The sequence below is a fragment of the Oncorhynchus gorbuscha genome, linkage group LG08 (assembly GCF_021184085.1).
Source record: "Oncorhynchus gorbuscha isolate QuinsamMale2020 ecotype Even-year linkage group LG08, OgorEven_v1.0, whole genome shotgun sequence".
Classification (NCBI taxonomy): Eukaryota; Metazoa; Chordata; class Actinopteri; order Salmoniformes; family Salmonidae; genus Oncorhynchus; species Oncorhynchus gorbuscha.
Window position 1 is genome coordinate 46500576 of NC_060180.1, and position 26049 is coordinate 46526624.

The window sequence follows — 26049 nt, forward strand, 5'->3', positions numbered from 1 at the left end:
TGAATAAATAAACAAATTTGAACAAAAAAAAGAAACACCAACAGCGCACCGACAGATACATAAACAATAATGCCTAGGGAAGGAACCAAAGGGAGTGACATAAATAGGGCAGGTAATCAGGGAGGGGATGGAGTCCAGGTGAGTGTCAATAAGCGCTGGTGCACATGACGATGGTGACAGGTGCTCGTAATAATCAGTGGTCTGGTGACCTAGAGGTCAGAGAGGGAGTATACGTGACAAAGTGACGGAGGAAACTTTTGCTGTTAACTGGCCATTATGTTTTATGAATAGTTTTTATTTTTGTAATGTTGACGACATTGGCTAAGAAAAGTGTGCCCTTTATTTGGAATGGGCTAAACGCTCATTTTGGTCTCCTCTATTGTGGAAAAACCTTGAAACTTGCATGCTGACTCAGACTCAAAGAGTAGCAACTGAATACATTTTTGAGGTGTTTGGCTTTTCTTCCAGATTTGTCTTAACCATGTCTTATGTGAGCACCCTTTGGTGTTATGTGCCACTGTAAACTTGTGGTTAGCCAAACTATTATTAGAACTGTGGAGGGATGACTGTTTCAAATGGTTTGCACCGTGTGGTAGTACAATTAGCAAATAGTAATGAACTGATCTTTCTATTCTAGCTATTTTGAAAGTGGTGGCTGTTAGGGTGGTGGGCCAACCTCAGCCCAAGGCCAGGGTCGTGTTTAGTGTTGCAGTGTTTCACTGTGAAGTCCCATCTATTTGTTATTATTTCTCATTTGTGCCTTAAATACACATGAGTTCTCCATTACTTCCCTGAGACAACGTTTTCATTGAGGGAGACACTGAGGTTTGCCTGGTTAGGTCAGTGGAGGGATGTGGGCTCAAGACCCCAGACCTTGCAGTGTGTGAAAATAGCTCAGCATTCAAACCTGTGGTCTTGGTGTAAAATCATAAAAGCTTGCAACTATCAAAACTACTGCGATATGTTTTGACATCTGCAAGACTTGAATCAAGTGACTGGAGGGAAAAAGAAAGCGTTATTATAAACCTCAATTACATCACCAATCCCGAAGTCCCCCACTCCCCCATAGTCCCATTTATATTTAAATCATGGTCATGGAATTTTATAGGAAATTATATATGTGTGTGTTCTGTGTTTAATTTGAGCCCGTTGGTAGGTGGTCCGATGGGTTATAAAAGTACAGTGAAAAGAAACTCAAACCTAAGACCGATTTCACTCCCAGGACATGTGGTCATTGATATGTAAAACCGTAAAGCATCTTAGGCTTCTCTCTCAGTCCAAAACCAGTTGAAAAAAAATACAAAGTGTGCTCTCTAATTATGATATCCGAATGATGGGTGATTTTGAAGGCACATAAAAATAATGCCGTCATAGCCTCTTTGTAACATTGATTACATGAATGAGAAAGTAATAGATTCCATAGCAAAGAGAAAACAGTTGTTGTTTTATCCTTATCTAGTTATTAGTGGTCAGTGTGGGGAAGATGTTTTCAATAATAGAAAATGAAAGCGTAACCAGAAACGTGGCTTCTGCCAGGGATCTGTGGGGAGAGGGTACTACATTCCCACTGTCGGAGGGCTAGGGTTTCTGCACCATTTGGTAAAGCTAACCATTAAGAATAATTTGGTTCTAAAATGCTACTGCTGCCCGCATGTATCAATGAGCATAAGGTTGCTTGACATCGATCTACGGTTTGTTCTGTTTGCCAAAGCAACAATTCCTTGTGAGTCGAAGGCGTTTTTTTGCTAACTTGCTTAAAATGTACAAACAACAACTTTACCGCGCTGTGCGCATACCCAGGGGGTGAGGAAGAAAGATTTTACAAGAGGGTACAAATAAGAGAGGTTAGCAGAACCGCTAACTGCTTGACTCTTCCACTGTGGTGAACAAGACTCCGTCTTCAGTGGTGTACCATAGTATCTTTGTTTTTTCCCAAGGGATCCAGAACCCTGCACTATTGTCGCTGTTGTTTTCTTGATTTTGCCTGGAATTTACACAAATAAGATCCATATTGAACCCACTTTTAACAGAAGAGATGCGCTTTATGTTGAGGTGTGTGAGTGCTGCGGTAAGATCATAAACATTCAATAAATAGTGCATTTAGGCCTATGCCCCTCCAATGGATCATTAGAAACATGCCTGCATAGGCCTACTCCGTTATTTCCTGACTGCAACATTGCAAGTCTCCTTTTAATGCGGCGGAAGCAACAAAGACTAACAAGCATGTCTTTCTTGTGAGTTGGACGTAAACAGTGGAAGCAGATTCATGCCAAAACAAAGTACAATTAAAAACATTGAAATATGATACATTTGCTTGAAAATGTTGACATTTTGAGGTGTTTTGGGAATGACATGCTTGTTTGTTTAGCCTTTGTTGTAGTTTTGCTGGAGAGCAGCAGCCACACATCTTCTCTGGATGATCAAACATACTGGTGTTGTGAACAAGGGACATTATATCCATTTCCTACTTACCAACCAATTAGCAGCCTACTGGGGCCATCTTTCTCTACATGCTGTTTATGATCATGACATTAGGTTAACGCTCATTTGTGTATCCTTTTCAGGGGACAGCACAATCTAAAAACAGCTACTCATTGGTGTCTTGGAATACAACAAAGCCTAAGGCGACGTAATGTTGGAGCCAAGGCAGTGAACAGTCAGTCACTAGGCGTAAATGTCACTACTGCTTTGGCTCTATTCCTGCAGATGGCTACTGCTCGCCGGAGTGGGATGGCATTGTTTGTTGGCCTGAGGGGTCTCCTGGAAAGCTGGTGTCCACTGCCTGTCCAGAGTACATTTACGACTTCAACCATAAAGGTAAGACAGGCCCTGGTTAACCTGCAGTTCAACAGTTCTCTTTCACTGAGCTCATTTTCAGTTTTACGTCAAATGTGCGCACGCACGACTGTAAGTCACTTTGGATAAAAGTGACTGCTAAACGGCATATAGGTAATGGTGGTCACTATTGTACAATTTGAAAACAACCTCTTGTGTCTGCTTTACTCTGGAAGATGGCATGGGGCATATCTTTTGAATACATTTCTATAGTTACATCGACGCAACAAGATTTTGATCTTTAACAACCTGAGGTCTTCATCTGACAAGTTCTTCATCTGACAAGGCAGTTACACTGGTATGCAAATGACTGTAAGTCGCTTTGGATAAAAGCGTCTGCTAAATGGCATATATTATTATTATTGATTTCTGATGTGATAACATTCTACCAAACTCCTAACATACTATTCACTTTGTTTCCTAGAAAAGGCCAACAGCCTTGGACATTTATTCTAGGAAATTGTCTATGCATAGTATATCCTAGTATACAACACCAATATGTACTTACAGGTGAAAAGAAATTACACGTGCATTGTCATTCTGTTGTATTCTATGTGTTGTATTCTACAGGACTAGCCTATCGTCGCTGTGACAACAATGGGACGTGGGAGCTGACCACTACCAACAACAAGACATGGGCAAACTACAGCGAATGTGCAAAATTCCTCTCGCACTATAACCAAAATAATGAGAAGGTGAGAGTCGTGTCTATCCTAGCGTGCATTTCTTCACACCATTAGACAATGCCAACTTTGTCAGGGATGTGACACAATGGCAGTGGATGGGGACAATGGCCATTGTGTCTTTTCTGAAAAAAAGTGTGACATTTTATGTCTATTTCAATCTATTCTATTGCTTGAGGGCAGTTCTCGCATTAGCCTACACAATCAATGTGGAGGTATTGGAATGTGTATGATATTGGATGTGTGATTTGATTGGTAAGATACTAGGCCCTCTTTACTGGTGTAGGCTAGGCCGCTTTTAATTTCTGTCACAATTCAGATGGAGCTGTAAGGGCATTTGTGTGTGAGTATACTGCAGGAGCTAGCTAGCTACTGCTCTGACGTCTCAATCATTCTCGAACCTCACATGTCTGTACCTTCTTGAACCTCTACAGTGTTCATTGTCTGTCTGCCATCCCCATTGTTAGACTAGTTTACATTCGCCTTTTTCTGATGCTTCTACTCATTTGCAGAAAACCTAACAATAACAAAAGATATTTAGAAGATCAACATAAAACCCTGTTTACCATTTAGATGAAAAAATGTCGCCAAATGGAACAAAAGATGTGTCCCCTCAGAAATGTGAGGCTACTTCAAATGAAAAGCAGACATGCAAATTCTTTACTATTGACTTATTTCCCCCTTGAAGATTATGTGAACAATGTTTGGAATGATTATACTTGTGTTTGGACCAAAGAATCTATTGCTAGATGAAGCGAAGCGTTACCTCCATTGAACCCCTTCTTACAATCTGATATGATAGGCTTCTTCCTCTGACTTAAATGTATTGGAGCAGAATTGGATATCGGGATAAAGGCTATATGACCGGCACATCTCTCCAAAAATGGTGCTGTAGCCAGGAATTAGAGGAAAAGATTCAACATGTGGAAAATTTCAAAGTAATTTCAAAGTAACTTTAACCATAGAAAGATTGCGGATACTGTTACGACTTTACTTTGCTTAATTCCGTTATCGTCACGGAGGTCATTCCAATTCCATTAATTCAATTATTTCCTCTGCTCTCAACTGTTATTTGAGGTGCTTGTTGATCAAATGGATTTCCTGTTACACTCAGTTCTGGGCCAATGGACAACAAGGTTGGGCTCCATTTGAATTGAAGGCAGTAAATTCAGGAAGCAAGCAAAAATTAGAGTTCAATAATAAATAAATAGATGCATTTATTCTCAATGACTTCTCAATAAACTGAAAAGTAGAAGCTATTTCAAAAGTTTAGACATTTCTGATTTTTAAAATTCAAATCACTTCCTGAATTGACTGCCTTCAATTCGAATTGAGCCCAAGTCTAGTGGTCAGCAGGTTGTCATGGGTAACAGGTTGCCATGGGTAACACTGGGCCATGTAAAAGGAGGCGGTAAGTAATCAGTCCCTGAATGACGAGTCGAGGGCGCTAAGCAGGAAATTGTTGAAAGCTACTCCCCACTCTTAACCTGAGCAAGGTTACTTAGCGGTTAGCACCAGCCAAGGTTCTGAAAAGGTCATCCTGAGTACTGTAGATTGGATTCAGTCTGGTTTATCCAGGCTATCTGCTTTTGGGCTTACTTCCATAATAACGTGCACCAGGGATCACTTACTGCAACCCAAAATATCTGGCTTCATATGAATATTAAACCAAACTTCTCTGGTCTCTCCCCGCACGTGCATTCTTCTCTCCCCCTTTTAAATGTGGGTCTCAACATTACGGTTGTGGGCGAGGATGTCATGGGTATCCTTCCATCCACATGTTGAGGAGAGGGCCCCTGATTTATTTCTTCTTATACTTCAAATGTTTGTTGATGGACTCCCGGTCCCAGGACTCATAGCAGCAGCTATAGTTAATGAAAAATGCATATGCACCACAACTTAGGAACCCTTCGGTTTGGCACTGGGTCCCCATCCCTAAATGATAACAGCAGTGGAGTAGGCTCTGTTTACAGCAGGCCCCAGAGGAGTCTCTCCACTAGGCTGTGTTGATCCAGCAACCACGGGTAGCTAGCTAGAGTCCAGACCTGGATTCAACTAGTATTTCAAATACTTTACGAGTTTGATTGAGTCCTGCCTGGAATGCCAGGTGAACAGGATTTATTTTAGACAGGCAAGCTCAATCTAGTGCAGCTAAAATATTTGAAATAAAACCAATCCTATTTGAATCCAGTTTTTTTTTAGCGTCTCACCTCTCCAGCAGTATGTCCTCTGGTTGCCTGCTCTGTGCTGTTATCTCCAGCTGGAAGCCCCAGCACGCACCACACCCCACCCCACCCAGGGCTTTTGTCAGTGCGGCACATCTCTCAAGCCAAATATTCTGTTTATTAGAAATCACCAACTCAGTCTGACACTTGGCGGGCATCCCATTGCCTGGTGGGCGTCAGTCCTCTGGTGGGCAGCTCACTGTCAGAAGTAACACACCATATTTTATTCGGAAACTAATCAGAGGCCTGAAAATGGTTGCACACCGTCGTGAAATGACCTTTAGACCTTGGAATGATCGCGTACCTTGACAGCACCTTCTTTGCGCTTTAAGATGCATGGTGTTTTGTTTTTGGTCCGCAGCAGTTTTCTGTTTAGTAATGCGTAGCCTGCAACTGTGAGTCATTTTTTTGCCGTGAGTAACATTATCCTCAGTGCCTCTATAAAGGCTCAAACATTGAGGCTCAGAGACCCTATGAAGGCGTTCAGCAGATTTATGGGGACAATATTGTGTAATTGGAATGTCCTGGGTCAATGACTTTTATGTTGTAAAACAATCAATGTAGCACACCGGGCACACTTATCAAACATCTATCACTTCCTCAAACAGGCTACTGTAAGTAGGCCGACACCTGAGTAGACAGTTCACTCCTGACCTGCCACCTGATATGACTAACAATATCTCTCCTTCATATGACCTTGTCTCTCTCAACAGGAAGTATTTGAACATCTGTACCTTATCCACACAGTGGGCTACTCCGTCTCTCTTAACATTTCTCCTTCATACGACCTTCTCTCTCAACAGGAAGTATTTGACCGTTTGTACCTCATCTACACAGTGGGCTACTCCATCTCTCTGGGATCCCTTATGGTGGCTGTGATCATCCTGGGTTATTTCCGGTGAGTAGTACTTGTTGTCATTGGGAAAATTCCTTCCTCAGTCCATATTGTATCTCCCACCAAATCTCTCATCGAATGTTTTGTGTGGTGAAACAAAGAGACAAAGCCTGCAAAATGTGTTTGTATAATGTTTTACCTTTGCTTTTCCATGAGCGTTTGACTTTTAAAAGGATTAGAGGTGGCTGAGGTTGTTGAGGTTGTTGCCTTGGAGCCAGTGTGTAATTGTGAATCGTGCCTCGTCTTGCTGGCTTTTACTGTATATTCTTTGTTATTTTCATACTTATTCATCTCAGACCCCAGAGATCCATAGGAAAGCCGTGGTTAGTGCGTATTGTTATTATATTTACTTGGTGGTATGTTTACATGAAGATATGGGCGGCAGGTAGCCTAGTGGTTGAGCCAGTAACCGAAAGGTTGCTGGATCGAATCCCTGGGCTGACAAGGTAGGAATCTGTCGTTCTACCCCTGAACAAGGCTGTTAACCCACTGTTCCCCGGTAGGCCGTCATTGTAAATAATAATTTGTTCTTAACTGACTTGCCTACTTAAATAAAAATTAATATCAGGTGTGGTGCGCAGTTTCAGCCTAATTAATATTCTGTCATGTCCGGGCAGAAGCCTTTAAGTCAGGCTGAAAGAGAAATAGATTGGCAAATTAATTCTGACAGTCAATTTGATATGTAGTGAATTTGGTTGGATTTTCTAGAGACAGTTACTTTGTTCTTATCATTGCCTTAGCCAAAAAAATGAATTACTCAAATTCAGCAGCATGAAGACTAATCCTTGCACACAAGGTTGAATTTGTTTGACATTTTACATTGAATCGTTTCATTTTTCTTTTAGGTGATTAATGCAAGGAAACCTCCCCATTATTTACAAATTTTTGTTTAGCGGAGGGAGAGTGTCAAGTCCAGGAATTGGTGTAAAGTTGTGTTTACAAACATTGCGCTCAACGTGACTTAGAGCCTAAGCCAGGCTTCTCAGAAGGGAGTGAATGTTTTAAGAGAGAGAGACCCTAAACTGGCACCAGGAAATCTACAGGCCAAATTAGTTTAAACACACGTCTCGAGGGTCCCCGGGGGTCTGGGCTGACGTCCCAGCAGCGCATTCAGGAGCACTCCAGCTCCGTCTCCCCCTACCTTTAACATGGCAGGCTTTTAAGACCCTCAGACACAGGAGAGGCAGGTTCATAAATGTTTTCTGTGGAGAGACCGAGAGGGATACATACTGCACATTAGCACTGGTGTTTATACTTCTTCCTATTCACAAATCAGTTTCCCTCACCACTTCACAAATCAGTTTCCCTCACCACTTCACAAATCAGTTTCCCTCACCACTTCACAAATCAGTTTCCCTCACCACTTCACAAATCAGTTTCCCTCACCACTTCACAAATCAGTTTCCCTCACCACTTCACAAATCAGTTTCCCTCACCACTTCACAAATCAAAGTTCCCCAAAGGAGAGCTTGTCCAATATCTTAATAGCCAGTTTAGAGGTAGCAGGTAGCTTAGTGGTTAAGAGCATTGGGCCAGTAATCCCTAAGCCAATTAGGTGAAAAGTCTGCCGATGTACCCTTGAGCTAGGCACTTAACCCTAATTGCTCTTTTAAGTCGGTTTGGATAAGGGCGTCTGCTAAATTACTCAAATGCAGTAATGGGTATGACTGCAGAGGTTAGACACAAGCAAATAATGATTCATGAGTTTTCTGCAGTTACTTATATACACACACACACATTATATATATATATATATATATATATATATATATATATATATATATATATATATATATATATATATATATATATATATATATATATATATATATATATATATATATATATATATATATATACACTCACTGCTTGCCACAGTAATACACTGATATAGGGCTGGGAATTTCCAGGGACCTCCCAGTATGACATTCTCACGATACTTACGTGCTGATGCAATGTATATTGCGATTCTCTGAATTGTATTATGACATGTTATTGCGATTTGATGTCCCAAAAAGAATGCTCACTCTATGTCTGCTGCAGAGAGACGAGAGAACATGAGGAAATTCGTTTTGATCAGTCATGGAAATATGAAAACATAATGGCTCGTTATTTAAAAGATATTGGAGAACAAGCTATGTAATGAATAATACCAGAGTTTTGGTGCAGGTACAGCCGACTAGCGCCAAATAGCGCTATCTACCAATCGATACTTGGATTCAAAGTATCAATAAAATATTGTCCAAAATAATATGTAACTGTATCGATTTGTTCCCCCATCACTACACTGATAAGGGTTTTTAGAATATTCTTAGCCAAATTGGCCTCATGATCAATAATCATTTCATAGCGCTGGAGGATAACATTTGTTGCCTACATTGGGTGTCTGAGAAATGTCAGAATATAGAGTTTGGTATAGTCTGTGTATTGACAACACAATACAAGCCGACGCCAACTTCATCAAATGCTCCCTTCAATGTTGGCAAGGGATGTTTTGAGGATAATGTGACAGATAAACTTTTGCTTGTGTGGGAGGAAATACGCATGCTCTTGGATCTGCTCAACACATGCTTGCAATTTTGTTTTTACAGCTCACTTTGAGCCCTGCAATTCAATATTTGTGCTTTTCAAGCCCCTAAATCTCAAGAATGTGTTAGAGTCAGCGCAGAATTCAGCTGGCTCTAATTAGGATGAGTATTGTTCTGAAGAGTGTGAAAATACAAACACACGTGCACACACAAACATATATACACGCACATGTACGTGTGCACACACACATCACGCACACATACAGTACCAGTCAAAAGTTTGGACACACCTAGTCATTCAAGGGTTTTTCTTTATTTTTTACTATTTTCTACATTGTAGAATAATAGTGAAGATATCAAAACTATGAAATAACACATATGAAAAAGAGTTAAACAAATCAAAATATATTTTAGATTCATCAAAGTAGACACCCTTTGCCTTGATGACAGCTTTGCAAATTCTTGGCATTCTCTCAACCAGCTTTCCCTGGAATGCTTTTCCAACAGTATTGAAGGAGTTCCCACATATGCTGAGCACTTGTTGGCTGCTTTTCCTTCATTCTGCGGTCCAACTCATCCCAAACCATCTCAATTGGGTTGAGGTTGGGTTATTGTGGAGGCCAGGTCATCTGACACTCCATCACTCTCCTTCTTGGTCAAATAGCCCTTACACAGCCTGGAGGTGTGTTGGGTCATTGTCCTGTTGCAAAACAATTGATATTCCCACTAAGCGCGAACCAGATGGGTTGGCGTGTCGCTGAAGAATGCTGTGGTAGCCATGCTGGTTAAGTGTGCCTTGAATTCTAAATAAATAACAGACACTGTCACCAGCAAAGCACCATCACACCTCCTCTTCCATGCTTCATGGTGGGAACCACACACGCAGAGATCATCTGTTCACCTACTCTGAGTCTCACAAAGACACGATGGTTGGAACCAAAAATCTCAAATTTGGACTCATCAAACCAAAGGACAGATTTCCACTGGTCTAATGTCCATTCCTCGTGTTTCTTAGCCGAAGGAAGTCTCTTCTTCTTACTGGTGTCCTTTAGTAGTGTTTTTTGTTGTTGCAGAAATTCAACCATGAAGGCCTGATTCTCCTCTGAACAGTTGATGTTGAGATGTGTCTGTTACTCAAACTCTGTCCAGCAATTATTGGGGCTGCAATCTGAGATACAGTTAACTCTAATGAACTTATCCTCTGCAGCAGAGGTAACTCTGGGTCTTCCATTCCTGTGGCGGTCCTCGTGATGAGACAGTTTCATCATAGCGTGTGATGGTTTTTGTGACTGCACTTGAAGAAACGTTAAAAATTCTTGACATTTTCTGTAGTGTACTGATGGACTGTCGTTTCTCTTTGCTTATTTGAGCTCTTCTTGCCGTAATATGGACTTTGTCTGTATACCACCCCTACCTTGTCACAACGCAACTGATTGGCCCAAACGCATTAAGAAATAAATTTCACAAATGAACTTTAAACAAGGCACACCTGTTAATTGAAATGCATTCCAGTTGACTAACCCATGAAGCTGGTTGAGAGAATGCCAAGAGGTGCTTTGATGACAGCTTTGCAGAAAGGGTGTCTACTTTGAAGAATCTCAAACATAAAATATGTAACACATTTTTTGGGTTACTACATGACGCCATATGTGTTATTTCAGTTTTGATGTCTTCACTATTATTATACAATGTGGAAAATGGTAAAAATAAAGAAAAACCCTGGAATGAGTATCTATGTCCAAATGTTTGACTGGTACTGTACATACAAACACACTCACTGTGGAACCCCCCCCCCCCGCCACACACTTACCACCTTGATAAGATTTAAACATGGGTTCCTAGTGTATTAACGGCGTAGTAGTGTCAATTTCTCAGAAGTTTTGCACATGCATTTCTGTATTTTTCTCACTGGTTGCCTTTTGGTTTGAGTCAATAGTATGACCTGAGCCAATAGTATGACCTAGTATTACCACAACACGACTATTGCTTGTCACTGTGAAGATGATATCTTTTTTTATTTTTTTTTTTTTAATTATCTCCTCCTCTCCACTCATCCAGGCGGTTGCATTGTACCAGGAACTACATCCACATGCACCTGTTTGTGTCGTTCATGCTGCGAGGCATCAGCATCTTCATAAAGGACGTGGTGCTGTACTCTGGTTCTGCCCTAGAGGACATGGAAAGAGTCAGTGTGGAAGATCTCAAGTCCATCACTGAGGCTCCTCCAGCTAACAAAACCCAGTTTGTAAGTACCTAACGTTGTCCCCAGGCTATAGGAGGTTTAATACGTGAGAATACTAAGTACCAGGCTAAGGTAGTGAAGTTATTGACACCTGTGTAATTATTTACGGTTCTGACTGTTTTTGTGAAGCGTCTGTTCTAAATGTGTTGGATCATTGTAAAAGGCCGTCCTCTAAGGCCATAGGGATCAATATTCGATATGAGTTGCTAAAGTCATTCCAGCATTCAGTACACATGACTCTTGAGGCTTTTCATTTTGATTGTTTAATTACGGTCTCTCGCAGCATTTCTAAATAAGCTAAATCAATGTTATTTGTAAAGACTTGCCACAAAGAAAGTCTGATTTATAAAACTGGATCAGAAAGAGCAGGTAGTATGAGAAAAAGGATAAGAGGATAAGTCTCTCTCGGCTCGCACATATTATCAATAGTTAGAGTGTGCAAGCCAGGCTGAAGGAAGCAGCTACATACGGCACCAGTCAAAAGTGTGGGCACACCTACTCATTCCAGGGTTTTTCTTTATTTTAAATATTTTCTACATTGTATAATAGAATCATAGAAGCTGGTTGAGAGAGTGCCACGAGTGTGCAAAGCTGTCAGCAAGGCAAAAGGTGGCAAATTTAAGAATCTCAAATATAACATATTTTGATTTGTTGAAACCGTTTTTGGTCACTACATGATTCCACATGTGTTATTTCATAGTTTTGATGTCTTCACTATTATTCTACAATGTAGAAAATAGTTTAAAAAATAAAGAAAAACCTTGAATGAGTAGGTGTGTCCAAACTTTTGACTGGTACTGTACATTAGGACCAGTAGTGGAGGTATACGCCTCCTCAATTAATAAGCCTGATGGAACCGATCAGAATGTTTAGCTTAAAATGGTGATAATCGTTTAGTTCTTCACGTTTTAAGCGCAGCAATGTACACACTGTGGTAGGCCTACGCGCAAATGTTCCAAAATGCAATTTGCGGGAAAATTGCACTCTGTCCTGAGATGGACGTTTAAAAAGAGGGGAGATCTAACGATGCAACAACTATTATGGGTTGCTAATATGACAAGAATAATATCTTTGGCTGCCAGACAATGAAAGAAAGTTTATTTGAAAAACAATAGAACAGGAAATCGGAAATGAGGAAAGTCTTTATAAAATAATTGCCTCCACGTTTCTATGGTGAGATTCTGGATTTAGGTTACTTTGAAACAAGGTAAGACATGCCTCATAATATGAAGTAAAACGTCCAGGTTTCATACAATTTAAGGAAACAGAAAAATATAGTGACGCTAATGATAGGCTTAAACATCTTCGGGTGGGCCGTTTGGGGGGGGGGGAATGGCCAAATTTGAGTATACCCACTTCTCCAGGGACCACTACACCACTGAGTAGGACAGACAGAGGCAGAGAGGTTGGCATCCCTTAGGGTGTACACAGACTAAACTACCAGGAACTCCCTGTTGTTTAATTCCCTGTGTATTTGATCAAACTCTCCAGGTTTGAGCAACACACAGTATTAATTGGATTAGAATAAATCTTTCAATTTACAAACCGTGCTTGGAACCTAGAAGTTTCATCATGGAGAGGCTTGAATGTTGGTTTACTCCCTGCAAAGTGAATATACATTTGTCAATGTACACACTACCCTTTAGTGCTTCTGTATGTCACACAAGCCAAGCAGTATATAACAGTGCAAAGCAAGAGTGGATTCTAAAGATTCAACATGTATGGCTTCAGGTCACTACACAAAGAACCTTGTGCTTGTGGCCATGAAATAGCCATATTGTATTTAGTAAATTCAGTATATTAGATGTATTTGTCTGTGTTTCCTTTAGATTGGCTGTAAATTAGCAGTGACCCTGTTCCTGTATTTCCTGGCTACCAACTACTACTGGATCCTAGTAGAGGGCTTGTACCTCCACAGCCTCATCTTCATGACCTTCTTCTCAGACAGGAAGTACCTCTGGGGATTCACTTTGATTGGATGGGGTATGTGATGTCATAGAAAACACAAACACAAACACATTTTTTACTGCAGATACACTGCTACTAATGAAATATATAAGCTTAAATGAACACCTTTAAAAAACACGCAGAGTTGAAGTCGGAAGTGTACATACACGTTAGCCAATACATTTAAACTCAGTTTCTCACCATTCCTGACTTTTAATCCTAGTAAAAATTCCCTGTTTTAGGTCAGTTAGGATTAACAGCTTATTTTAAGAATGTGAAATGTCAGAATAATAGTAGAGAGAATTATTTATTTCAGCTTTTATTTCTTTCATCACATTCCCAGTGGGTCAGAAGTTTACATACGTTCAATTAGTATTTGGTAGCATTGCCTTTAAATTGTTTAACTTTGGTCACATGTTTTGGGTAGCCTTCCACAAATTTCCCACAATAGGTTGGGTGGATTGTGGCCCATTCCTCCTGACAGAGCTATTGTAACTGAGTCAGGTTTGTAGGCCTCCTTGCTAGCACACTCTTTTTCAGTTCTGCCCACAAATGTTCTATAGGATTGAGGTCAGGGCTTTGTGATGGCCACTCCAATACCACAACTTTGGAAGTATGTTTGGGGTCATTGTCCGTTTGGAAGTCCCATTTGCGACCAAGCTTTAACTTCCTGACTGATGATGCTTTAACTTCTTGAATCTAGGGGGCACTATATTCATTTTTGGAAAAATAACGTTCCCAAGCTATTTTGTCAGGACAAGATGCTAGAATATGCATATAATTGACAGCTTAGGATAGAAAAATAGTATAAAATATAAAATCCAATCCGGAAGCTCTGCGTTCCTATGCGTCCCTATTGAGCAGTGAATGAGATATCAACCAGATTCCTTTTTCTATGGCTTCCCTAATGTGTCTAGTGTCACAATACATAGTTTCAGGCTTTTATTTTGAAAAATGAGCCTGAACGTCAACATTGCGTCAGTGGTCAGCTGGAGTCTCTCAGAGTGTTTTGTGCGTAAGGGACAAATGCGGCCACCTGTCCCGGTTGATATATTATCAAATAGATATTTGAAAAACACCTTGAGGATTGATTATAAACAACGTTTGCCATGTTTCTGTCATTATTATGGAGCTAATTTGGAATATTTTTTGGCGTTGTAGTGACCTAAATTTCCGATCGAATTCTCAGCCTAACGTGAAGAACTAACGGAGTTATTTCGGCTACAAAAATAATATTTTTGGAAAAAAAGGAACATTTGCTATCTAACTGGGAGTCTTGTGAGTGAGAACATCCAAAGCTCATCAAAGGTAAACTATTTAATTTGATTGCTTTTCTGATTTTCGTGACCAGGTTGCCTGCTGCTAGCTAGGCATAATGCTATGCTAGACTATCGATAAACTTACCCAAATGCTTGTCTTGCTTTGTCCCCATGTGCAGTTGCAAACCGTAGTCTGTTTCTTTTATGGCGGTTTTGGAGCAGTGGCTTCTTCCTTGCTGAGCGGCCTTTCAGGTTATGTCGATTTAGGACTCGTTTTACTGTGGATATAGATACTTTTGTACCTGTTTCCTCCAGCATCTTCACAAAGTCCTTTGCTGTTGTTCTGGGATTGTTTTGCACATTTCAGACCACAGTAAGTTCATCTCTAGGAGACCAAACGTGTCTCCTTCCTGAGCGGTATGACGGCTGCGTGGTCCCATGGTGTTTATACTTGCGTACTATTGTTTGTACAGATGAACATGGTACCTTCAAGTATTTGGAAATTGCTCCCAAGGATGAACCACACTTGTGGTGGTCTTGGCTGATTTTCTTTTGATTTTTCCTTGATGTCAAGCAAAGAGGCACTGAGTTTGAAGGTAGGCCTTGAAATACATCCACAGGTACAGCTCCAATTGTCTCTAATTATGTCAATTAGCCTGTCAGAAGCTTCTAAAGCCATGACATAATTTTCTGGAATTTTCCAAGCTGTTTAAAGGCACAGTCAACTTAGTGTATGTAAACTTCTGATCCACTGGAATTGTGATACAGTGAAATAATCTGTCTAAACAATTGTTGGAAAAATCAGTTGTGTCATAAACAAAGTAGATGTCCTAACCAACTTGCCAAAACTATAGATTGTTAACAAGAAATTTGAGGAGTGATTGAAAAATGAGTGTTAATGACACCAACCTAAGTGTATGTAAACTTCTGTCTTCAACTGTATTAATCAATTCATTTGAAAAGCACTTCCTATGTCATAATGTTTTGTATAATATTTCACGGACAGCTGAATTTTGTTTGATCATTATTAACTATTCAATGTTTTCACACATATGGTGTGAATACTGTTATCCGCAGAACTCAAGAATAGTTCAGAGAGCTAGGCTATACGGCTCCTGCATTGTACACACTGTGCGTAACAGTTATGTAAGCACAGCGCATACAATGTGGATGCTGTGTCGCCCAATTGCCTCGCTATATTAACAGTATATTACAAGGCAAATGTGGACTTGAACCCACTATAATAATTGGAAGGAAATTGCTGTATTTTGTGTTTAATCATTATTTGTGTGATTTTATAGATCACTATAATCTGTTTTGCAGGGGTCTCAGCTGTTAACCTCTCTGGGATCGTTCGGGACGCTAGAGTCCCACCTCGCCAACAGCCAGTGAAAGTGCAGGGCGCCAAATTAAAAACAACAGAAATCTCATAATAAAAATTCCTGAACCATACAAGTATTTTACATCATTTTAAAGATGCACTTCTCGTTAATCCAACCACAGTGTCCGATTTCAAAAAGGCTTTTCGCCGAAAGCAGAACATGTCATTATGTTTGGTCAGCAACTATTCACAGAAAGCATTCAGCCATTTTCCAACCAAAGAGAGGTGTCACAAAAAGCAGGAATATAGATAAAATGAATCACTAACCTTTGACGATCTTCATCAGATAACACTCCCAGGACTCAATGTTACACAATACATGTATGTTTTGTTCGATCAAGTTCATATTTTTATCCAAAAACATCCGGAGAAATTGCAGAGAGCCACATCAAATAACAGAAATACTCATCATAAACTTTGATGAAAGATACATGTTTTACATAGATAGAACTTGTTAAAAACTTGTTCTTAATGCAACCGCTTTGTCAGATTTCAAAAAAGCTTCACGGCAACAGCACAATATTCAATAATCTGAGAACAGTGTTCGGCCACAAAAATAAGCCATACAGTTACCCGCCAAGTTGTGGAGTCAACAAAAGTCATAAATAGCATTATAAATCTTCACTTACCTTTTGATCTTCGTCTGAATGCACTCCCAGGACTCCCACTTCCACAATAAATGTTTATTTTCTTCGATTACATCCATATTTATGTCCAAATACCTCCGTTTAGTTCACTATTCCAAAGGCACAATGCGCGTGCGCAAAATCCAGATGAAAAGTAAAGAGTTCCATTACAGTTTGTAGAAACATGTCAAACGATGTTTACAATCAATCCTTAGGGTATTTTTACAATAAATCTTCAATAATATTCCAACCGGACAATAGCGTATTCATTACAGAGGAAAAAGAAGGAACGGCGCGCCCGCGTGATCGCGCTGTAAACAACTGATTGGCCTCAGCCTAGTACACTTATTGAAACAGCTCTTATTTGACACCCTTCCACAATAGAATCCTCAAACAACTTTCTAAAGACTGTTGACATCTGCTGGAAGCCTTGGGAAGTGCATTCTGGCCCCATAGACACAGCATATTGGATAGGCAATCACTTAAATGAAACTACAAACCTCAGATTTCCCACTTTCTGGTTGGATTTGTCTCAGATTTTCGCCTGCCATATGAGTTCTGTTATACTCACAGACATCATTCAAACAGTTTTAGAAACATCAGTGTTTTCTATCCAATTCTACTAATAATATGCATATATTAGCATCTGGGACAGAGCAGCAGGCAGTTACTCTGGGCACCTTATTCATCCAAGCTACTCAATACTGCCCCCCTATCACCAAGAAGTTGTTGTTTTGAAATCTATCTTGATGTTTGTTGTTGATTTGCAGGGGTCCCAGCTATGTTTGTGACAGTGTGGGCAAGTGTGAGAGCCACCTTGGCAGACACCGAGTAAGTATTGCGCTGTAATCTCAATTTGTCATCATTGATGTTGGCTCTGAACACACAGTAATGTGCATTTGCCAGAATCTTTCATGGGAATGTGAGACAGAAACTTAGAACGTGTTCAAGAATCCCCTTAGGTTCATAGAATGTTTAAAGGCAGAGTGTCTTCAATTTAATCGAAACCCACATTGCAGTATTTACACGGTAGTAACTATTTCCACATGGTTAGATAAAATCACAGAATTACTTTGAGTACTGTAGAAACATTCTACTATGAGCCTATCGCGTTGACTCCACTCAAAGGTAGATTCTGACCGTTTTCAGAATAAGAATTGTGTGCGTGCAGGCAGTAGCTTGTACACAAGGACCATGCGTAAAACATTGCTGTGGCAGGTTGCATTGAATTCCAGCCAAGACTTTGGAGCCTAGGACCAGTCTGTAAGGGTTGCCAACTTCCCCATGTGTTGTTGTTACACTAGGATATACAGAAATAGATTAGTTCCTGAAAGCGAATAAATCATGCGTATCTATATTTGTTTTTCATAAATCACCTGTTTATCACTTACAGGTGCTGGGACCTAAGTGCAGGCAATCTGAAGTGGATTGTACAAGTGCCCATTCTAACAGCAATAGTGGTAAGTAAACATGTCAATTGAAAATGTTAATTGGCATAATGGCATTTAACATTTTCAATTGACAGGTTTAACTATCACAATTACTGAGCACTATTACCACTATTGGCTTTCTGAGAGAGTTAGTAGTTGAAATATTGGGCTTTGGTGTGCTACATTGTGTCATTGTGTCTGTTATCAAAGGTGAATTTTATGCTGTTCCTGAATATAATCCGAGTTCTGGCCACTAAACTTCGAGAGACAAATGCTGGCAGATGTGACACTAGACAGCAGTACAGGTAAGAAGCCATGCTCTGACTGTTCCTTCCCTGACTGCTTTATCATGACATGTCTGCCCAGGCCCAGCTCAGTTAACCCCTACCATTGTGTTGCTGAATTTTCATAATGCTTCAGCAAATGTACATTATCCCAGGGGCGTTGGTAGACACAATGTAAGTAACCTAATGTGTACAGTGCATTCGGAAAGTATTCAGACCCATTTTGTTACGTTACAGCCTTCTTTCAAAATGTATACAATCATTTTTTTGCCCTCATCAACCTACACACAATACCCATCATGACGACCTGAAAACAGGTTTCTCTAAGTTTTTGCAAATGTATTACAAATATAAAACAAATGTAGCTCTAGGGTAATCCGGTTTCCGTTGATCATCCTTGAGATGTTTCTACAACTTGATTGGAGTCCACCTGTAGTAAATTCAATTGATTGAACATGATTTGGAAAGGCACATACCTGTCTATATAAGGTCCCATAGTTGTCAGAGCAGAAACCAAGCCATGAGTTTGAAGTAGTTGTCCGTAGATGTCAGAAACAGGATTGTGTCAAGGCACAGATCTGGGGAAGGGAACCAAAAAATGTCTGCAACATTGAAGGTCCCCAAGAACACTGTGGCCTCCATCATTCTTAAATGGAAGAAGTTTGGAACCACCAAGACTTAGCTTGGAACCACCAAGACACTACCTAGAGCTGGCCGCCCGGCCAAACTGAGCAATCTGGGGTGAAGGGCCTTGATCAGTGAGGTGACCAAGAACCGGATGGTCACCCTGACAGAGCTCCAAAGTTCCTCTATAGAGATCATTAAATCAAATGTATTTATATAGCCCTTCGTACATCAGCTGATATCTCAAAGTGCTGTACAGAAACCCAGCCTAAAACCCCAAACAGCAAGCAATGCAGGTGTAGAAGCACGGTGGCTAGGAAAAACTCCCTAGAAAGGCCAAAACCTAGGAAGAAACCTAGAGAGGAACCAGGCTATGTGGGGTGGCCACATAACAGAACATGGCCAAGATGTTCAAATGTTCATAAATGACCAGCATGGTCGAATAATAACAAGGCAGAACAGTTGAAACTGGAGATGGGTGACACTTCCAGAAGGACAACCATTTCTGCAGCACTCTCCCAATCAGGCATTTTAGTTGGAGTGGCCTAGTCCGTATCGAGGGAAAGATGAATGGAGCAAAGTACAGAGAGATCCTTGATGGAAACCTGCTCCAGAGTGCTCAGGACCTCAGACTGGGGTGAAGGTTCACCTTCCAACATGACAACAACCCTCAGGACACAGCCAAGACAACGCAGGAGTTGCTTCATAACAAGTCTCTGAATGTCCTGGAGTGGCCCAGCCAGAGCACAGACTTGAACCCGACCAAAAATCTCTGAGGAGACCTGAAAATAGCTGTGCAGCGACGCTCCCCATCAAACCTGATAAAGCTTGAGAGGATCTGCAGAGAATAATGGGAGAAACTCCCAAAATACAGGCATGCCAAGCTTGTAGTGTCAGGAAAGTACTGAGTAAAGGGTCTGCATATTTACTTAAATGTGCTATTTCTGGGGGGGTTTCATACATTTGAAAATAATTCTAAAAACAGGTTTTGCTTTGACATTATGGGGTATTGTGTGTACATTGATAAATGTTTTTGTTTAACCATTTTAGAAAAAGGCTGTAATGTAACAAAATGTGGAAAAGGCAAGGGGTCTGAACACTTTCCTGAATGCATTGTATATCCCTTTAACTGCCTTGAATTCCTACTGATCCTACAGCTATTGTACACAGCAATCATGTGCCTATGAACCAGTGCTATACTGTTAGCACTGGCTACAGGTTCATATTCCTCACCTAAAGCCTATTATTGTGGGAAGCTGCTATAGACCACCAAGTGCTAACAGTCAGTATCTGGATAACGTGTGAAATGCTTGATAATGTATGTGATATCCATATAGAGGTATATTATCTGGGTGATTTAAATATCGACTGGCTTTCATCAAGCTGCCCACTCAAGAAAAAGCTTCTTATCAGTCAACCTACCAGGGTTGTTACAAACAGCACAGGAATTAAATTCTCAACATGTATTGATCACATCTTTACTAATGCTGCAGAAATTAGCTTTAGAGCTGTATCCAAATCCATCGGCTGTAGGGATCACAATATAGTAGCCATATCTAGTTCCAAAGGCTGGGCCTAATATAGTGTATAAGAGGTTATACACAATGTTTTGTAATGATTCCTATGTTGTTGACATAAATAATACTTGTTGGTCTGTAAAAAAGGAGCAACCCAGACGCTGCACTTGACAAGTATGAAATAGTTTTATTCTAGTTACTAATAAGCATAATGAGGAGAAGAATGAGGCAAAAGGAATGGCAAATAAGTCTAGCTGCACAACCGATTGGCAAATATACTTTAAACTGAGAAATCACGTGACTAAACTGAATAAAAATCTTTGGAGCACCTTAAATGACATTTTGGGGAAAAAGGCAAACTCATCATTCATTGAATCAGATGGCTCATTCATCACGAAACACACTGATATTGATTATTATTAATTAGTTTGTTTTTCATTGGCAAGATTTGCATCAAACGCTGACACTAAACATCCAAGTATAACTGATCAAAATATGAAAGACAAGCATTGTAATTTTGAATTCTGTAAAAATGAGTGTGGAAGAGGTGAAAAAAGTATTGTCTGTCAACAATGACAAGCCACTGGGGTATGAGAATGAATGGAAAATTACTGAGGATAACAGTGGATGATATTGCCACTACCATTTGCCATATCTTCAATCTAAGCCTACTAGAAAGTATTTGCCCTTAGTCCTGGAGGGAAGCTAAATGTAATTCCGCTACCCAAGAATAGTAAAGCTCCCTTTACTGGCTCAAATAGCCGACCAATCAGCCTGTTAACAACCCTTAGTAAACTTTTGGGAAAAATGTTGTTTGACCAGATAGAATGCTATTTTACTGTAAACAAATCGACACTTTCAGCATGCTTATAGGGAAGGACAGTCAACATTCAGCACGGCACTTACACAAAAGACTGATGGCTGTGAGAAATGTATGATAAAAAGATTGTGGGAGCTGTGTTAGACTTCACAGTGGCTTTTGATATTATCAATCATGGAAAAACATGTGTTATGGCTTTACACCCCCTGCTATATTGTGGATAAAGAATTACCTATCTAACAGAACACAGTGGGTGTTATTTAATGGAAGCCTATCCAACATAAAGCAGGTAGAATCAGGAGGGTAGCCTAGTGGTTAGAGCGTTGGACTAGTAACCGGAAGGTTGCAAGTTCAAACCCCCGAGCTGACAAGGTACAAATCTGTCGTTCTGCCCCTGAACAGGCAGTTAACCCACTGTTCCCAGGCCATCATTGAAAATAAGAATATGTTCTTAACTGACTTGCCTGGTTAAATAAAGGTAAGAAATAAAAATAAAAATAAAAATCCCCAGGGCAGCCATCTAGGCCCCTTTTTCAATCTTTACTAATGACATGCCACTAGATTTGAGTAAATCTAGTGTGTCTATGTATACGGATGACTCCACACTATACACATCAGCTACTACAGCGACTGAAATGGCTTGTCAAACCTGTATCATAATATGTTGATACAACAGTAACTAAAATGGGGAGAAGTCTGTCCATAATAAAGTGTTGCTCTGCCTTTTTAACAGCACTATCAACAAGGCAGGTTCTACAGGCCCTAGTTTTGTCAAACCTGGACTACTGTTCAGTCGTATGGTAAGGTGACACGAAAGGGTACTTAGAAAAATTACAATTGGCTCTGAACAGGGTAGCATGTAAATCTCTCATGACTCAAATGGGAGGAGAAATTTACTCCATCACTACTTGTTTTTGTAAGAAATGTTGACATGAATGGACCAAGATGTCTGTTTAAACTACGTGCATACCTCACAAGACATGCCACCGGAGGTCTCTTCACTATCACCCAAGTCAAGAACAGACTATGGGAGGTGCACAGTACTACATGGAGCCATGGCTACATGGAACTCTATTCCATATCAGGTAACTAATGCAAGCGGTAGAATCAGATTTAAAAAACAAATAAAAAAACACTTTATGGAACAGCAGGAACTGTGAAAAGAGACACAGGCACAGACACATATACACATAAGACACACACTCTACACACACGTACACATGGATTTTGTATTGTAGATATGTGATAGAGTCACTGCCTGAGGGAACACACTTAATGTGTTGTGAAAAGTGTTATGAAGTGTAATGGCATGTAATATTTTAAATTGTATATAACTGCCTTGATGTTGCTGGACTATAGGAAGAGTAGCTGCTGCCTTGGCAGCACCTAATGGGGATCCTTAATAAATACAAATACAAATGTACTGTACATATGTATTCTGTGTTATGTCCAGCATGCTGATAGAAGTATTTAATCTTTATCACACCAAAACATGCCACCAACCGTTGGGCACAAACTGGTTAAAACAATGTTGTTTCAGCGTAATTTGTCAACGTATTGTGACATGGAATTTACGAGGAAAATACATTGGGTTTGCAAAAGGTCATCAATGTTGTTTTGAAGATGACATTTCAACCACAGGATTATGTCATCATGGTTACCATTATCCAAGCTAGACAAACCACATGTTGAATTTATACATTTGAAACAACTTCAGATTTTCAACGTTATATCCATTATCAGAAAACAAAACTCTAAGTTTGGCAGCACCTCCTCCCATCCACCACCTCCTCCCATCCAGGATTTTAACAAACTTAAAAAGATGAGAATGATTATTGAGAGATAATTTAATAACTAAATAAGTTTGCTGTTATTAATGAAACTATTTCAATTTAACCCAGGGTTCAACTAAAAATAGAGCATACATATAGTCCTAGGGCTGGCGTTAAGGCGACACTAGTGTCAAACGCACACGTTGGCAATTTCAACTTGTAAAAGCCAGAACTCTGCTATTTTACAAACCTGGTGCCAGGGTTGGTAATTTACCTGTCTTATATCAGCTTGCTTGCGCTGAGGTGAGAGGGGTGGAAATATGAGATGTGTGTCCCTCAAAATGTGCCAATTTCAAGCAGCGCTACTAGTGATATTTAAGACTCACTAAAAACTGGTCTTAGCGGTAATGCGATTGGTTATGGCATCGATTTTACCAGTGGAGGCGCACAGCTTAATCAGTAGCCTATAGCCAATGTTTTATTAAAATATCATAAACAACAGAACAGTCAACTGACATTCCCGTTTTTTTATTTTAATTGGACATAATTTTTGTCCATGCAAATTCTGTGAAAAGTTTGGACTCATTAGGCATTTGTTCAATGCCCATTCAAAGAAAGGTTTCAGTGACTGTAGGAAGTCTGTTTAGGAAGATGAAGTTATTGCAATAGACTGCTTATTGTTTTTCCTTTATCGTTTTGTTTTTAAAAAAAGCATCTTGCACTTTTGTCTGTTTTCAACTGTCAACTCGCAGGAATTCTGATCGCTGTCCATGGTGCTGAATCCGCTTGTATCCTAGACTATTTTCCAGTTTGTTTGTTTACCTTTTGACGTGGCAAAGTCACTAACGGGCCATATGAACGGCGATGGGAGGCTAATCTTATTCCAACGTTTGGGCAATGTCCAATTGTCTATGGCTCGAACATGCAGTGCATTTTCAAAATGTGAATGCAATGTGTGTAGATGAATATTTGCATGTTAAAACCAATAAAAACTTGATCGGCTAAATGTTTGTTATAACTAGGCCTACTGTAGGGTTACTGTATACTATTTAATGAACTATCTTGGATAGGACATCAATTCCGCCTGCCGAAGAGCCCTTAGGCCTACTTGTGCACACATAGCATTGTGCTCATAGAACGAGAGATGTGATTTAATATATCATGCTTCTGACCCGATCCTATTTAGAAATATTGTTATTTGTCTTCCCGGGTGGCGCAGTGGTTAAGGGCGCTGTACTGCAGTGCCAGCTGTGCCATCAGAGTCCCTGGGTTCGTGCCCAGGCCTTTTGTAACCGGCCGCGACCGGGTGGTCCGTGGGACGACGCACAATTGGCCTAGCGTCGTCCGGGTTAGGGAGGGTTTGGTCGGTAGGGAAGTCCTTGTCTCATCGCGCACCAGCGACTCCTGTGGCAGGCTGCGCGCAGTGCGCGCTAAACAAGGTTGCCAGGTACACAGTGTTTCCTCCGACACATTGAGGCGGCTGGCTTCCGGGTTGAATGCGCGCTGTGTTAAGAAGCAGTGCGGCTTGGTTGGGTTGTGTATTGGAGGACGCATGACTTTCAACCTTCGTCTCTCCTGAGCCCGTACGGGAGTTGTAGCAATGAGACAAGATAGTAGCTACTACAACAATTGGATACCACGAAATTGGGGATAAAAAGGGGTAAAAAATAATAATAATTAATCAGAAATATTGTTATTTAAAAAATATATATTAATTGTTTTTTGTTTTAATTTGGTTAAAGACCAAACTAATTAGAAAGATTAACCGGCCATGTGTTTATGTTAAAGAACTCGAAGGCAATGCAATTGTCTATTTCTAGAGAAATTGTGTTTATAAAACATTACATTTGGGAGCATTATACTGGTGAGTGGGCATTCCCACTTTCTCTTTTATATTGGATATTTGTCCAGTTCCTGTGAAATGTTTACATATGCGTAAAACCATCCATATTCTAAGTTGCCTTGTTTTTTGTATATGCCCAGTATAAGCAATTATGATGCCTGTAACTGTATTTAGACATTGCCTATTTAAGACAGGTTGTTGTTTCATTATTATTTGGATTTGATTATAATTATAAACTGTATTTTTAGGCATTATCAATAGCTTATTGAATTGAATTGAGCTTATTAACTACGTAACTACGTCCAGACCGCAATTTACAGTAGGCCTAGTCCCTATATCAGTGTGAATGCTATAGTCTATGTTTAACAATGTATTCTAATATTGAAGCAATGCAATTAGAAAAATGTGGACTGCAAACATGTTCAACATATTTAGAAAATATGAGGCAGGCTATTTAACAAACTAGGCTATAGCAGACTAATATTCTATTTGTAGTTAATAACGACACAATACATAAAAGACCGTAAATACACAAGTACACAAGCCTCCACATATTAAGCCATGGACCACGTTCTGATTGGCTAGTGTGGTGTTAAGCCCCGACACAGCCACAACTTGTTTATTCATCAAATCCCAGCTCTTTCGCGCCACCGCCAGCTACTGCACCCCTAATTCCTGTTGTGAAATTAGCTAAACTATTTCTGACACACCCCTGAAGCTATAGCGCCACCTCCAGCGCTAAGATTCATCATTGCGTTAGGTTTGTTCAAATGGAGCCCCTAGGGTTTCAAGCTTTGGTTGGTTTCAAATGTAATATACAAGTTTTTAATGAATATGTTGGATGCACATCTTCATCTCAACCAAAAGTCAAAGATAAAGAATAGGACTACAGTAAATCAAATCAAACTTTATTTAAAGTGCATTTTAAGTTTTCTTTGATTTGATTTAGTCCTATTCTTTAACTTTGATCTTTGGTTGAGATGGAGAAGTGACTCCAACATATAAATGATTAATTTGAAGACGAACTGGATATTGGTTGTCAACGCAACCAAATATCAACATTTGAAGGAAATGTACTGTGTCCTCTGCTTCTATAGTTCCCATCTGTGCCACTGACTTAGTCTGGCCTTAATTCCAG

The 26049-nt window shown here is 40.1% G+C and overlaps 1 protein-coding gene across 1 annotated transcript in view; it reads left to right on the forward strand.

Annotated features, from left to right (window-relative positions):
• pth1r (parathyroid hormone 1 receptor) overlaps positions 1-26049 on the forward strand; it is an 84982-nt gene that overhangs the window by 52933 nt on the left and 6000 nt on the right. The window contains exons 3-10 of the mRNA XM_046357995.1: positions 2707-2817; positions 3406-3530; positions 6547-6641; positions 11225-11411; positions 13238-13391; positions 17392-17452; positions 18015-18081; positions 18262-18356. Of these exons, the coding sequence (XP_046213951.1) occupies positions 2707-2817; positions 3406-3530; positions 6547-6641; positions 11225-11411; positions 13238-13391; positions 17392-17452; positions 18015-18081; positions 18262-18356 (895 nt within the window). The remainder of the gene's footprint in view (positions 1-2706; positions 2818-3405; positions 3531-6546; positions 6642-11224; positions 11412-13237; positions 13392-17391; positions 17453-18014; positions 18082-18261; positions 18357-26049) is intronic.